The following is a 13270-nucleotide window of genomic DNA, read 5'->3' as shown; positions in this document are numbered from 1 at the left end:
TGTTCTTGTGGACTTGGCTCCTTCCACTGTCTTTCATGTGCTCCAGTTGACATCATCAGGCATTCACATTCCTTGGATGAGTTCCTCAGGCATCGACCAGTGGGATTCTGCCTCAATTCATGACTCTTTTCTACATGGCAATGCCAAGAGCAGAAACAGCTGCCCTGGTTTTGAGCACTAATTAAGACCCATTTCTCACTTTCATCTGTACTCTGCTGCTGATCCCTAGGAAAGGGTCTTTGGAATTCAACAGAGAAAGCCAAATCCAGTTCTGGAGAGGTAATCCACTGGCAGTGACAGTGGAACAGGCAAGATCAGCAGAAGGCAAGCAGATGCTGTACTTAATCCCAAACCAGAGGCAGATCCTTCACCATCACCTCAACCTCCACATTCTTTCCAGGGTGAACATGGGGGAGTCACACTCACATTAAGCTCTGGGGTCTCCTTTCCTCTCCCCAACCTGTAGATTCAAAACTCACCAAGACTCAAATGTGCTGCTAGAGGGAAGAAGTGTTAACATCTGCAATCTGCATCTGCTGGAGAGGCATGAAGACACAATGTAATATCTGTGACAACCAGGCAGGGCAGGAACAACCACCTCCCTTTATTTAAAACCTTTATTTAAAGGTTTTTATTTAAACCAAGTCAGAAAACCCCATCACCATTGGTGTGGCTTTCCAAACCACAACATACAAACGCTCACAAGAGCTACAAGCCCCAGGACAGCTTTCCTCTCTCCTCTTGCTGCCCTGCTAATCGTGATGTCTGGGGCTATAAAAAGGCACAGCACAAGAGCATGTCTCTCCTTCTGATCTGCTTCCATGTTTATAACCATGGCTTATCTAATGACACTTAGGAAGTGTTACCAAGGAGACTATTTGCATCCTGCATGATGTTGCTAAAGCAACACTGCTAAATTAGATGCAGCGCTCTTAGCCTTCACCTACTGTATTTGCATTGCTATTAAAATGGAATAGTCACAGGCTTAAACTATATTTGGGTCATTCAATCATCCAAACACCTGAAAATAGTCCAATGACAGCAGCAATGGAGTTTCCCCCCAAAATCTAGCACATCTAGGTTTCCATCTCTTACATGTATTTCAAGGTTGCCCCTCAATGTGACCTGCAGTCAAAACAAGACAGCTTTCATGCTGCAACCTTCCTCCACAAGACATGTTTTCCCTATATGTTTGGCTTTTATTTGAATGCATCAGGAGATTTTAACTGTCATAAATAATTACAGCATCTTAGCATTTGATAGAGCACGGCAGAAGCCAATTTGTAAGTAGCATTAATTTTTGAGGCACAAGATGGCTCAGAGGCACTGGAAATGCGACAACTTGCCTGGAGTTTATGAGCTGTTCATCCTCACCCTGAGCCTTGGTTCAGCTGTAGAGTCACCATTCAAGGGCTTCAAGATGGCCCACGGAAAGATTATACAGCTAAATAATAATTACTTGTTTTACCCTAAATAAAATTGTAAAATACTCATTATGGAGATGATAATAAAATAGAATTAATTTTAAACTATAAATGATTAGCTGTAAACAAAAATAAAGGCCAGGGGCTATTTTAGGTGATGTTACAGATTAAATTAGAAGCTCAAAAGACTACTGGTAGGAGGGACAGTGAGCAACCAAGAGGTGGGGTGGAAATGGTTTCCAAGGCAATTAACAGCTTCTTTAGAGTTTGGACATTTGTCAATATGATAAAAAGCATAAAATTCAAATAGCACCCCCTGCACACACACATATATATTAATGTAGAAATTCAGCTATCTGGAACTTTACAGGAAATATTACAATTGTGTAACAACGTATTGTATTTATTGTAAATATACAATAAGCATAATTTTACTGTGTTCTTCATGATACCAAGCAATGTCACAAGTAAAGTTGCTGGGCCCTCTGAGATCCAGTATTCTGATGCAAATCTAGAGCAATGTATTACCCCCACAGTTTTCTGTTCTGATGGTCTGAGCAGTACATTTTGGTCAGTGACATGTTACAATAAAATACCATCCCCACCAGCACCCAGATGGAGCTCTCCATCACTATTTAATATGTTTATTCCAAAAATAACTCTTGCTTTTAACACTTTCAAATTTAAAAGATAAACTCAGGCAGATAAACCCAGGCAAGGACATAAATACCTGGCATCTGTCACTGAATTCAATCATCTCCCTGAATCAGAGCAAAAGCACCCTGCTCCAGCTCTGCTGCAGTGTGTAATATGGTTTGGGTGCCTCTTATTAATAAATCCTTGCTTTAGCCCAGAAGCACTACTAAAAAGCACACCTGGGAGCATTTTACTATATATAAAATCTCTGTTCCAACAGCAAATTTGATCTGCCTACATAATCTAATCTCGAGAAGGTAACTCCTTCCTGCTGAACAGGCTGCAGCACAAGAAAGCCCATGTCCAGAGAGCATTTCACCTGCCAGTGCTTGTAATTGCTTATGCCTGGGAATTTAAGATGGAATACCAGAATCTGGACTGGTAAAGAATTTCCTGGCAGTATCAGGCTCCAGGTCAGCCTGTTTCAGGATGGGGGAATGACACAAGCTCTTTCCCCACTCCCTGCAACAGCTGTGGTGAGGTTCAGTTCCTGAAGTTTAATCATTGCTTTACCTCCTGCGTGAGAAGGTGTGATGAAGGTACAGAAGAAGACTTCTGCAGTTGGCCGTGGCTGTAGAACATGTGTGTGCTCACCACCATGCTCCTCTGAGGTGGCTGGACAAGAGCCAGCACAGTGCTGGTAGAGAGTTTCCTCCAAGCCACATGGTGGGGAAGACACCCTGCAGAAGGTGAGGTGCTGTGCTGGGGTCTGAACAAACACTCAAAGTCTCCCTAACTCCTCTTATATAGCAAAAAGAGGATGGTTCAACATTCATGGAGCTCCAGGTCTACAAAAGCCATACTCCCTTATGCCTCCTCCTATGGTCACACAAGAAAACTCCATGACAGTTCAGAAAGTGATCTTCAGTCCTATGTGGGAAAGGGTTGTTTGTGCTCACACACACACAGGCTGCATAAGGTCCTTTTCAGCTGCCTCTGCTCCAGGGAATCTTTCCCAGGACCCAGGGCTCATCAGTGGCTTCAGGTGCCCCACATGAAATAGGCCAGGGGAATCTCCAAGGAAAGGTTAGAAATGAGGATTTGCATTACCAGCAAGACACAGAGAGGGGAGGAAAGGAACCTCCCTGTCTACCAACCAGCTCCTCCTTTTCCCATGAGAAATAAGATCAAAAGGAAAAAGAGGTTTTCTCTGTGCTAGCTGTGCCTCTGTGAAATTCTCTAAGGACTTTCTGTTGGTTTTGGATCGGCTCCTAGACCCATGTGGACATAGCTCAGTGTGTCTGGATTATTTATTAGCAAAAGGGTTCCCTCTGCAATCAAGCATGTAGAACACCTTATTAAAGCATGCTCTGCTCTGTATCTGACCCAATGGAGTTGGCATGAAGAAGTTCTCAGCACCCCCCCAGAAATGCTGCTGGACTGCAAATTGTCATTACTTCCTTCATGTCAGTGCCTCCATGGCCTTATCTAAACTATGTCATAAATCTTCTGGGTTTTCTCTGAACTCTCCTCCTCCTAGTGACATTCTGTACTTCTGAATAATGTTGTCTCCATATGAATTACAAGGGACACAGTAATAATGCTCCAGCAGGGGCAAGGGAAGCAGTGGGAAAACAGCTAAAAGCTACACTGAACTGTTTTCTTACTTGTAATCTTCTGTCATATGCTGAGCTGGAAGATTAGATAACGAGACTATTTATAGCAGCATTGCTGGATGTGTATCACAAAACCTTTATTGTAAGACCACAGAAAGTATAAAACTTTAATTTTGCCTGCTACTTCCCTGTGTCACAGCTTCATTTGCAGCAGAGCATTTTTTCTTTTGCAGTGGGGTTATTAATAAGGGATGTAGCATTAAAATTTCCAAATTGGGAGTTCAGCCTCAGTCACTGTTCCCATCCACCACTCTGTAATTTCTCCTCCTGGGCTTCATGTTGGACTGACAACAGGAGACTGACAGTGTCTGCTCAGCCACCAAACACACTTTGTGTGGGCAAGAGCAGCCAGAGCTCTGCATTCACTGTGACAGGTCCCACCTGCATGACTTTTCTGCCTGAAACCTGAAGCTACTTTTTAACCTCTCTGCTAAGCCCTCCACCTGTAGGGCCTGAGAACAACTATCCAGAGGAAATGCACAGAACACCAGATGATCTCTACCCAGCAGATGGTAAGAACTTTCTTCCACAACTAATGTAAGGCAGATTTCATGCAGAGAAGCAAAGCTTTCAGCTGTCAGTACTTATCTCTTAGCATCTCAACTCTAAGCCTTGTAAAAAATAAAAGTGTTCCTGGTTTTAATTAGGGAGAACTTTTTGCACCTTTATTTTATCTCATCCTTGTTAAGGATGTGATTGTTGAGGGGTCATACCATTAAAACAGGAACACTAAATAATATACAAAAATGGGATTAGGAATGTAGAAATCCAATACTAGCATCAGAGGTAACCCAGGTCCTTCATTGTGTTTTTACTGCGTTTTTAATAAAGAAAGTAAATTTAAACTACTTCTCCTCTTTCTGTAATTGATGAACATCATCAATTAGTAAGGAACATTTTGTCTTTTCCATTTTCTGTCACATCTATTGAAGTGACTCACTCACTCACTCGCGTAAGAAACAGATTCTGTTTGCAACATTTACAGTTATTTGTGTCCTGTCTTCTACAGTGACTCAATATTTCTATGGGAAACCATCTCTTCCATTCTTGCCTAGTAAATACTTGTTAAGTATAAAAAATAGGCATTCATCACAGACAAAAATTATCTTGCTAGATAGATACTTAGAAACACAATGGCACCATTTACCCAAGTCAAAGAAATCATGAGTAATACCGATACAATTAATGCTATATTAAAGAGATACCACCTAAGGAGAAGATTTAAACTAAACTTCTGATAAAAATATGGAACCTGGATGGTAAATAAGCTCTGTATCTAGATCCGCTTGCCTTATCTCTTCTTTGTCTCTTCAGAAGCCAAGCTCCTTCTTTGCCAGCCCACTGCTTGTCAGTGACAGTGGCACCAGTTAGTTCCACAGCACCCCAGTCATGGCTTCGATGAACAGATCTTGCCAAGCACTGGCCCTAGATATAGGATGCGTTGTGGTCATATCATAAAAATATGAGATTAATTCAATAGGGAATCCGTGCCTACACCCATGCAGGAACATCTGGAAAGTGTCAGTGCTATCAGTGTGAAACTCAAATACTGAATACAAAGGAACATTAGAGGAGGGAGACTCCACAAGTAACGTAAACACTTTAGAAAAAAATTTTACTAAACTGTTATTATTGTTTGTTTTATAAAAAAAAAGTTTCCATCAAGTGGGTTTTTTGAAACTAAAAAAACTAAAAACGCTGCCATGGAATTTTATTTCTGAGGCTGGCAAAGAACTGTTAATATTTACTTTTCAAAATTTTGCACAAAACAGCCCTACAGTTTAACCAGACCATTTTCTGAGAGCTGACATTCCTTCCCTATGCCTCAGCAAAAAGTTGAACTGAGGTGGACTAATGGAGGATTGTATAAACATCATAACACCATGGCATCCTCTGCCCTATGATTTTAAAACAAAATCCTATTTTAATCCTGTACTTGAAAGGCCAAATAACCAATAGTATCAACATGAACTTAGCAAATAGCATCTTATAACAACACACTTATCACCTTGAGCTGCCCATGAACAAATGGAGATGAAAACCTATCCTCACCTCAATTTTAACCACAGTTTGCAGCAACCCAGATCTTAATATGGGTAAGTATGCAAGTGTCTTCTCTCCAGCTACTCAGCTTAGCAATGCCCTGGCTAGCCAGGCCAAAAGGTAGCCTAGGCTCATGGATACATCACACTCACAACAGAAGTTTTAACCACTGTTAGACCCTAACTTTTAGTTAAAATTCAGCTCTCATCCCCAAAACTACTTTGGTACTTGTGGCACAAAAGTGAGCACCTGCATGGTGCTGTGATTAAAGTGAGAAACTACTTTGGGATTTGGCAGCTCACAGCACAGCACTGAGCACCTGCACACTGCTGCGATTAAGGTTAATCTTCGATCAACCCTTTCTAGATGAAGACAATCCTGAAACACAAGTATTGCAGATCCCGCTCCCTAACACAGCTCAGAACTGGATTAATCAGATGTCCTAAAATTTCAAGACCAAGTCAGAGCACATGTGGATCCCCAGCTTGAAATAAGTAGCCACCGTGAAGGTACACAGTGTAAGTAAAACAACATGTACTTATGTACTTGCCACGGGCAACAATTTCAGCGATGCAGAAGTAGCTGGTTCCTGCAATTATCCTAGCAGCAGTAGGTAAGAACAGCTGCCAAATCGGAAATCTTTCAAGCCGCTGTATTAGAGATCTTCCCAGATATGGGAATATCCACAAAACCTGCTGTTTCAACAGTCTAAGAAACAAAACAAAGCACGGCTACTTAGACTTCTGTCATTAGGAGGTCATTGGAAGCAGAGAGAGCCTGCTTACTCTTACTCAAAAAGAGCCCGCAAATGGAAAAGCAGCTGTATTTGTCAAAATGACAGTGTGCAGGAGACACAGTCACATCCAAGAAAGCTTGTACAGGGACCCAGTTACAATCTTTTCTGCCTCCCAAATAAAACCTGGATGTTCTGTGTATGACACTGACATGGCAATGAACCACCCTGTAAACAACCAGGCAGGGATGCTCATGATAAAGAGGATGGATCCCGCTGGAAACCAGCCAACCCCAGAGCAGGCTCTGTCCCTCCATCTACCACTGCAATGTCTGAACAACCCAGCTGCACCTTTCACTGAAGTTTCAAGTTCTCATTTTAGCACTATCCTTATCAGCTAAACACAGGTAGCCTTAGGAAGACACCCTTGGGAAGTCAAAATGAGAAGGGCAAATGTGTGGTTTTTGTCACCGACTTCAAAGGATTTCTCTTTCATTACTTCCTCCAATGTCCCTTAAAAGTGGACTCATTTTAGCATCCACCAATAATGAGCTCTACTGAGCAACTACCTACTGCAAATGGCTACAGTCCCCTTTTGTTCATTTGATGTCCTTCTAATTCTTGTACTGGAAGAAACAGTGAACAGTGGAGCTCTGCCCCTTCTTTACTTGCCAGTCATTTCCATTCTAGTTTTCTAGTGTTGTATTTTTCTCTTTCCAGAGACAAGAGTCCTACTTTATTCAATCATTCCTGATATGAAATTAATCCAGACTTATGACCATCCTTGTTACCCACCTCTGAATCTTTTACAGTTCTTCTGTATATTTTCTGAGATTTTGGAAGGGAAAGAACCAGAACTGCACATAATATACACATTTACACAACAATCTATTAATGGCTTTATTTTCCTCTGTTTGGCTTCCCTTATAATTTCTAATACTTAATCTTCTTTATTTAATTACTGAGCCTGGCACTAATATTTTTAGCTCAATCATCCATATGATGTTTTGGTTCTTACTGGTTTTCAGAAGTAGACTTGCACTTCAGAAATACAGAGAATCACCCATGGGCAAGAAACCACAAGATGTCCTGGGAAATTCGTGAAAAGCTGTAGCAGTACCTGTTTCACCAACAGGCTTCATCACCTCATGAAACACACAATGGGAAAGGAAAAGTAAGATTAAAAAATTGCTGTGTTTGGAACACTGAGCAATTTTGGCCAGTTTAAATGCAATAAATCAAAGTTCAGAAGCTTGGGAAAAAAATCTAGTGTTTTGGAGAAGGTCATACAAACCTGAGAACCTCAGGCAGGAAAAACTTCATACCCACAACCCAGACACACTGACAGGTCAGAGGGAGACAAGCATACCCAGCACAGAGTAAAAGCAGAAGGGCAGGAAGCCGGACACATCCTTCAAAGCCTTGAATGATGAAACTTCAGACCCTGTAAGGCTGGAAGAAAATAATATAATACTTCAAAGAAGAACCAATTATGACAGCAATGGGAGCTGAGGTTATCTCACAGCATCACTGTTGGTATCCCCCCCAGTGCACTGCTTGTGATGCACCCCAGCTTCTAAGCCCTGTGACCATCAGCTGCTGATAACCTTTTACTCCCCCCTTAGTTTTATCTAGTGAATGCACAAAATGAAGCTGGCAGCAGGACAGTCTTTCAACAATATACAATTATTGAAATGCCTACACCGGCCAGATTACTATCTTCTACATGTATTTCAGAAGCTTATAAAGCACCAGTGAAATGGGGAAAAAGTTTGACATGTTTATGTGTCAGTGGGATATAATGTTTGGAACAGCAACTGCAGAAATGCAGGCAAATACTGTAATCCTGACTGGTACCCTCCATGGACGAGGGAAGGCAGGAAAGCCTCTGTCTTCTTGGTCAAGTGCTGCACAACAGGCTGCCAGTCTGGGGGCTGTAGCCAGAGGTGGTAACACCCTTCAGCAAACCACTGCTGACTCTGACTGCAGGTGGCCCAGCTAAAGAAAGGACTAAGAACTGTTCTGTTGAGGTGCCAGACCGCTTCATGTGATACTCTGAAGGTATAAACCCCAAACCATCCTACAGACATCTCGCAGACCCACGAGTAAAAGCTTTCTGGATGAATGAGCAATAAGTACAGGCAATCATAGGAACATCCAGCACAAAGTGACTAAGATCTTGATGGGAGCCTCCGGATGCCACTGTAATACAAATAAAAAAGAAGAACCCATGAGTAATCAGCACTGCTGAAAAGAGGATCCCTGGCAGCTGGGGCTGCTTCTGTAAAACTAAGATAATTCTGTAATAATAAGAATGCACATGCATTCTTTTGCATAAATATCAGAGGTGCATTGACATATGGGAAAATCAATAGGAAGAAATCCCACTTGCTGTCACTCACCATGGAATTCTATCTTTCAAGGCAAGAGGGACTCAGGAAAGAGTACCAAACCTGAGCAGGAGGCTGGAGGAGAGGATTTAAGAGAGAAGACAGTAATACTTCTTAGCTTTTACAATGTAATATTGATCTGCTGTCTACAGCAATGGCTAAGCCTTCTTGAAGCTGAGGACACAAGACAAGTGAGGATAAAGAGCTACATGTCCATGAAGCAAGGAGATGGCATAAAAGTCCTGTATCTCACTTCTGACCCAAGGACTAGAAAAACTTCATTTCTAGCATCCTGGACCAGCACATGTGGGAACTACACCACAGCCCAGACCAGGCACATAGCCCACACCTCACAGGAGGAAGAGTTAAACACTTCTAGCAAGATTGAGCAGTGCCTAAGGAGGGAATGCAAAAGCCAGAGACTGGGAAGATGTAACACGAGGCAAGGAGGGGAACTTAATGAGCTACACCAGGATTAGAAAAAATAGTTAGTAGAAAAGATTGAATAGACTATCTTGGAAGAACCTTGGGGGAGGGAGACGGGTTGAATTGAGGATGCATCTCTTGAGAAATAATAGAAGTTTCCTTGGTTGGAACAGTTCAACACAGACTACCCTGACACAAGCAAATAAACAGTACACAGAGCCACTGATGATCTTTTTCATCTCAGAATTCAGAAGATTAGATACAGCTGGAGTTTTCTCACTTGGCTCCCCTCCAAACAGCCATACACACCTTGTTTGATAGTTATCACAAGCCATATTTCAGAGAGGGTGGACAGCAAAAATTTCCTGGAGTTTATCTGGCTGCATCCTTAAGGAGATTGTTACCAGATAATCATAATCTTTTGCACAGCATTAGGAAAGTACACAAAGGATCACCTTCTGTCACTCCTGACAAACTACATCTGGGTTATGGGAAGGGAAATACTCACAGGAATTCAGAAAATAATCTCACCTCAACCTCCCCATCATGATATCACCAAGTGAAAACCTCCTTCCAATCACTGGCCAGGACTTCAAAGTTAACAGCCACATCCATAGATCATGGCATCAGGTCACCTGCAGTCCTGGAGGAGTTCAGTTTTCACTGTCTCCAAAACAGCCAAAGCCTGTCAGCACAACCATCGCACTAAAATCTGGATTCATAATCCAGATATGACCTACTGCTTTGGAATAGATAATTCCAAAGTGCTCGAGCCTAGTGGTTCCTAGTGAGCAGTTATGTGAAGTGCTTTTATAAACAGCTGGACACAATAGATTTTCAAGTATTACCTTACTCAAAAGCAACTCTAAAATCATCAGCCTGTGGTTCCAGCTTTGCTTTTGCAGGTACCTTTGTAAAGACCTGCCCATTTCAGTTACCTGGTTTTAAAACTGCAGCTTTGAACTGAAGCCTGAGAATCGAGTTGTGTGCTTTCCTCCTTTTGCACCACCATCTAAAGCAAAGCAAATATTCTGCCAGCCGTGTCAGTCTTCGTGAGATTTCTGTGTTATGCCTTCACCACCACCAAAAGTATCACATGGTCTTCAGAAGATTTATGTAACTAAAGATGACCATTTTTAGCAGGACTAAGAGAAAGACATAAAAAAATTCAGCACAAGTGGGCGACAGCTCTACCATGTGCGGAGTTCTTACTTCTTACTTAGGTGAGATGAACTTGTAAGGTACATGGACTGAATTCAGAGACCACAGACCACCTTAGGAAACAATGCAATCATAGCTTCTTCTTAAGCAAGAATGAGCCCTAATCACGCCAGCACTAGGTTGGGAAGACGTTGTCACAGACTAAGAAAGTATTAGATGGTAGCCTATTTATAAAAGTTTAGTATCCCTAACACTAAGCCAGACACTGAAGAAAGAATCTTCAACTAAAATACACTTTACAAAACGTTAAATGGCAGATATGTAACAAAACTGTGTGACATTCATACTCTCACTGCTATGCCTCAAGTCCATTTTACAGAAACCTGTCATATGCAATCAGACTTGTTTATTCTGAATTTAAATGTAGGACCTGAGGCAGTCTGGTTTCAAAAAAGACAGAAAAGGCACATATTGTCGCTGGCAGTTGCTTAGTTCTTACAACAAAGGCAAAGCCTTGTTCACTCTTTATTCCAAATAAAAATTATTTCAATGCTCTGTTGCATTACAATCTTGAGAGTATTTCTGCTTGCTGCCTCAGCACAGGTAGAAAATTATTTAAAATGTAAATTAAAGGAAGAAATATACAAACAAAGTACCATTAACAAACAACTCACTGCCACTCCACTCCCCCCCTTCTCCCCCAAAAAAATCAGGTGATTCATACAGAGTATCCTCCAAATCTCAAGTAAGCCACTGTTAATGGATTAAGTGGCAGTGTCCCTTCTGGCTTCAGTTTATAAATTCTTATCTGCTTAAGGTTGCTCCAGAAAGACTTCCAGCTGACAGTGTGATTCTTAAAGAGACAAATCCTCCCTGGCAGTTTACAATTGCTTACCAGCAACTACGGCATTGCATGTGCCTTCATGTTTGCACTGACAGAGGATGATGGTTCACTGTTTAGGATACAGCATCCCTGTCCTTTCAAGTCTAATTTGAAGCATCACCATTGCCTGGGCTGAGTTTCTCACTGACTTCGTCCATGACAGAGTGATGAGCATTCCTAACATCATTTCAGTGACCATTGAACAGCCATGATAAACCACCCTCAGCTCACACAACTGCTCCAAATCACCCAAGAACAGGGGAAGGGGGCAGAGAGATTAAGCAGAATAGTGCGAGTATCAGAAAATCCTTCTACATAACAACTGGTTGCACAGCTCATCATTAACCATTTCCACTCCTCTAGACCATGCCAAAGAAGTATCCACAAGCCCAGCAAAAATGAGGGAGAACAGCAGCATCCGTATTATCTACGCTGGTGGCTGCAAATTCTACAACACATAGAGGAAGCTGCAACAAGTTATAACTGAAATGGCTGTTGGAGCAGCACCTTCCCTCATTCCCTGCTTACAGAGAGATGTGTGACAACCTCTACCCTCATCATCCAGTGCCTTTGGCTGTGAAAATGACCTTAGAGAGGAGGTACCCAGGTAGTGCTGAACACACACAGTGTGTGTGTACTGCTGCCCAAGAAAACTGCGCTCATGAACGATGGGCTATTTTCTGCTACCATCCTCCCATCTTACAGCAAAAGGGGGTAAAAAAGAGTAGAAATAGAGGAGACCTTTGGCTCTCCTGTCCACATTACAGAAATCACCCCCATCCCATTTGGTCCCAACAGGTCCCCAAGAGTTCAGAAAAGAGATGGCATCCTTTTGAGGAACAGAATAGCCATATAAGCTAGACAAGGAAGCCCAAATACTCCCTGCCGTCCTCTAAATAGGACTGACAGTCGCATGCACACACACATTCATGGAACACCCAGAAGAGACACCAAAGCATAGCCTTCATTCACCAATAAGCACCGGGGGACTCTTGGTGGTCTTACTCTCCAAACTGTTGACCTTTGCTTTCCTAGGGTACCTTTGCCTGGAAAGACCGCGCACTCACCACCCACCCATGGGGCACTGCCGGGGAAGAAGTGACAGTGCTGCGATCGGGGTAGGGGCTCGCACCGCGACAGGGCTCGGGGTGCCCGGCATGGAGCCATCCTATCCCGGGGAGTACAGCCTGTCCAAAGGCGTCTGGGATGCCTGCCCGGGGTTGCTATGTGTACCTAGGGATCTAATCCCAAACTGGCGTCCCTGACGTAGCCAGGATTTGTGCCCTGCCTGAGCGCCCATCCCATCCCGGGGTGTCCAGAGCAGCCGTCCCGCTCCGGGCTCCTTCAGGTGCCCCGGGACACCGCGCGTGCCCATCCTGAGGGGGATGCTCAGGGTGCCGGGGGCGCCGACCGAGCCGTACCTTTGAGGCGGTGGTGGCGGGCGCGGTGCAGGCGGCCCTGGCCGCCGCGGGGCAGCGCGGGGATGCTGGAGAAGCGGCTCCCCATGGCGGCATCCGAGCCGGGCCGGGCCGGGCGGCACCGCGCAAGGTCTCTCTCCCCGGGGGCTGCAGCGGCGACGGCAGAGGGCAGCGCCGGCTCCGAGGGCGCCGAGAGCCGCGGTCCCGCCCGCCGGGCCCCCCGCCCCGCTCGGCCCCGCTCGGCTCCGCTCCGCTCGGCTCGGCCCCGCTCGGCTCCGCTCGGCTCGGCTCGGCTCCGCTCGGCGGGGCGGGGCGGCGGCACCGCGGCCCCCCCGCCGCGCCCGTCGCCATGGAGACACAGCTGTTCCGCCGGGGGGCCGCGCCGCCCCGCCCAGATGTGCCACCGCTGGCGCGACAGGTGGGGACGCGCGGAGCCTCTCCCGACCCCCGCCCCCAGCACAAAGATGCCCAGGACCACAA

General features: G+C 44.3%; 1 protein-coding gene across 2 annotated transcripts in view; it reads right to left on the bottom strand.

The window, feature by feature from the left end:
• NEURL1 (neuralized E3 ubiquitin protein ligase 1) overlaps positions 1–12970 on the bottom strand; it is a 143322-nt gene extending 130352 nt beyond the window's left edge. Inside the window, exon 1 of one of the 2 annotated variants that reach the window (XM_015633719.3) lies at positions 12794–12970. In XM_015633719.3, coding sequence (XP_015489205.1) covers positions 12794–12878 — 85 coding nt within the window. In that variant the 5' untranslated portion in view covers positions 12879–12970. Of the gene's footprint in view, positions 1–7806; positions 7864–12793 lie in introns of those variants that run through there. The other variant, XM_015633723.1, reaches the window with a different exon arrangement.
• Between the last annotated feature and the right edge of the window lie 300 nt (positions 12971–13270).

This window comes from Parus major, chromosome 6, assembly GCF_001522545.3.
Source record: "Parus major isolate Abel chromosome 6, Parus_major1.1, whole genome shotgun sequence".
In the NCBI taxonomy this organism is placed as follows: Eukaryota; Metazoa; Chordata; class Aves; order Passeriformes; family Paridae; genus Parus; species Parus major.
Note: the sequence above shows the minus strand (reverse complement) of the source record. Positions and strands in the feature narration are given on the sequence as shown.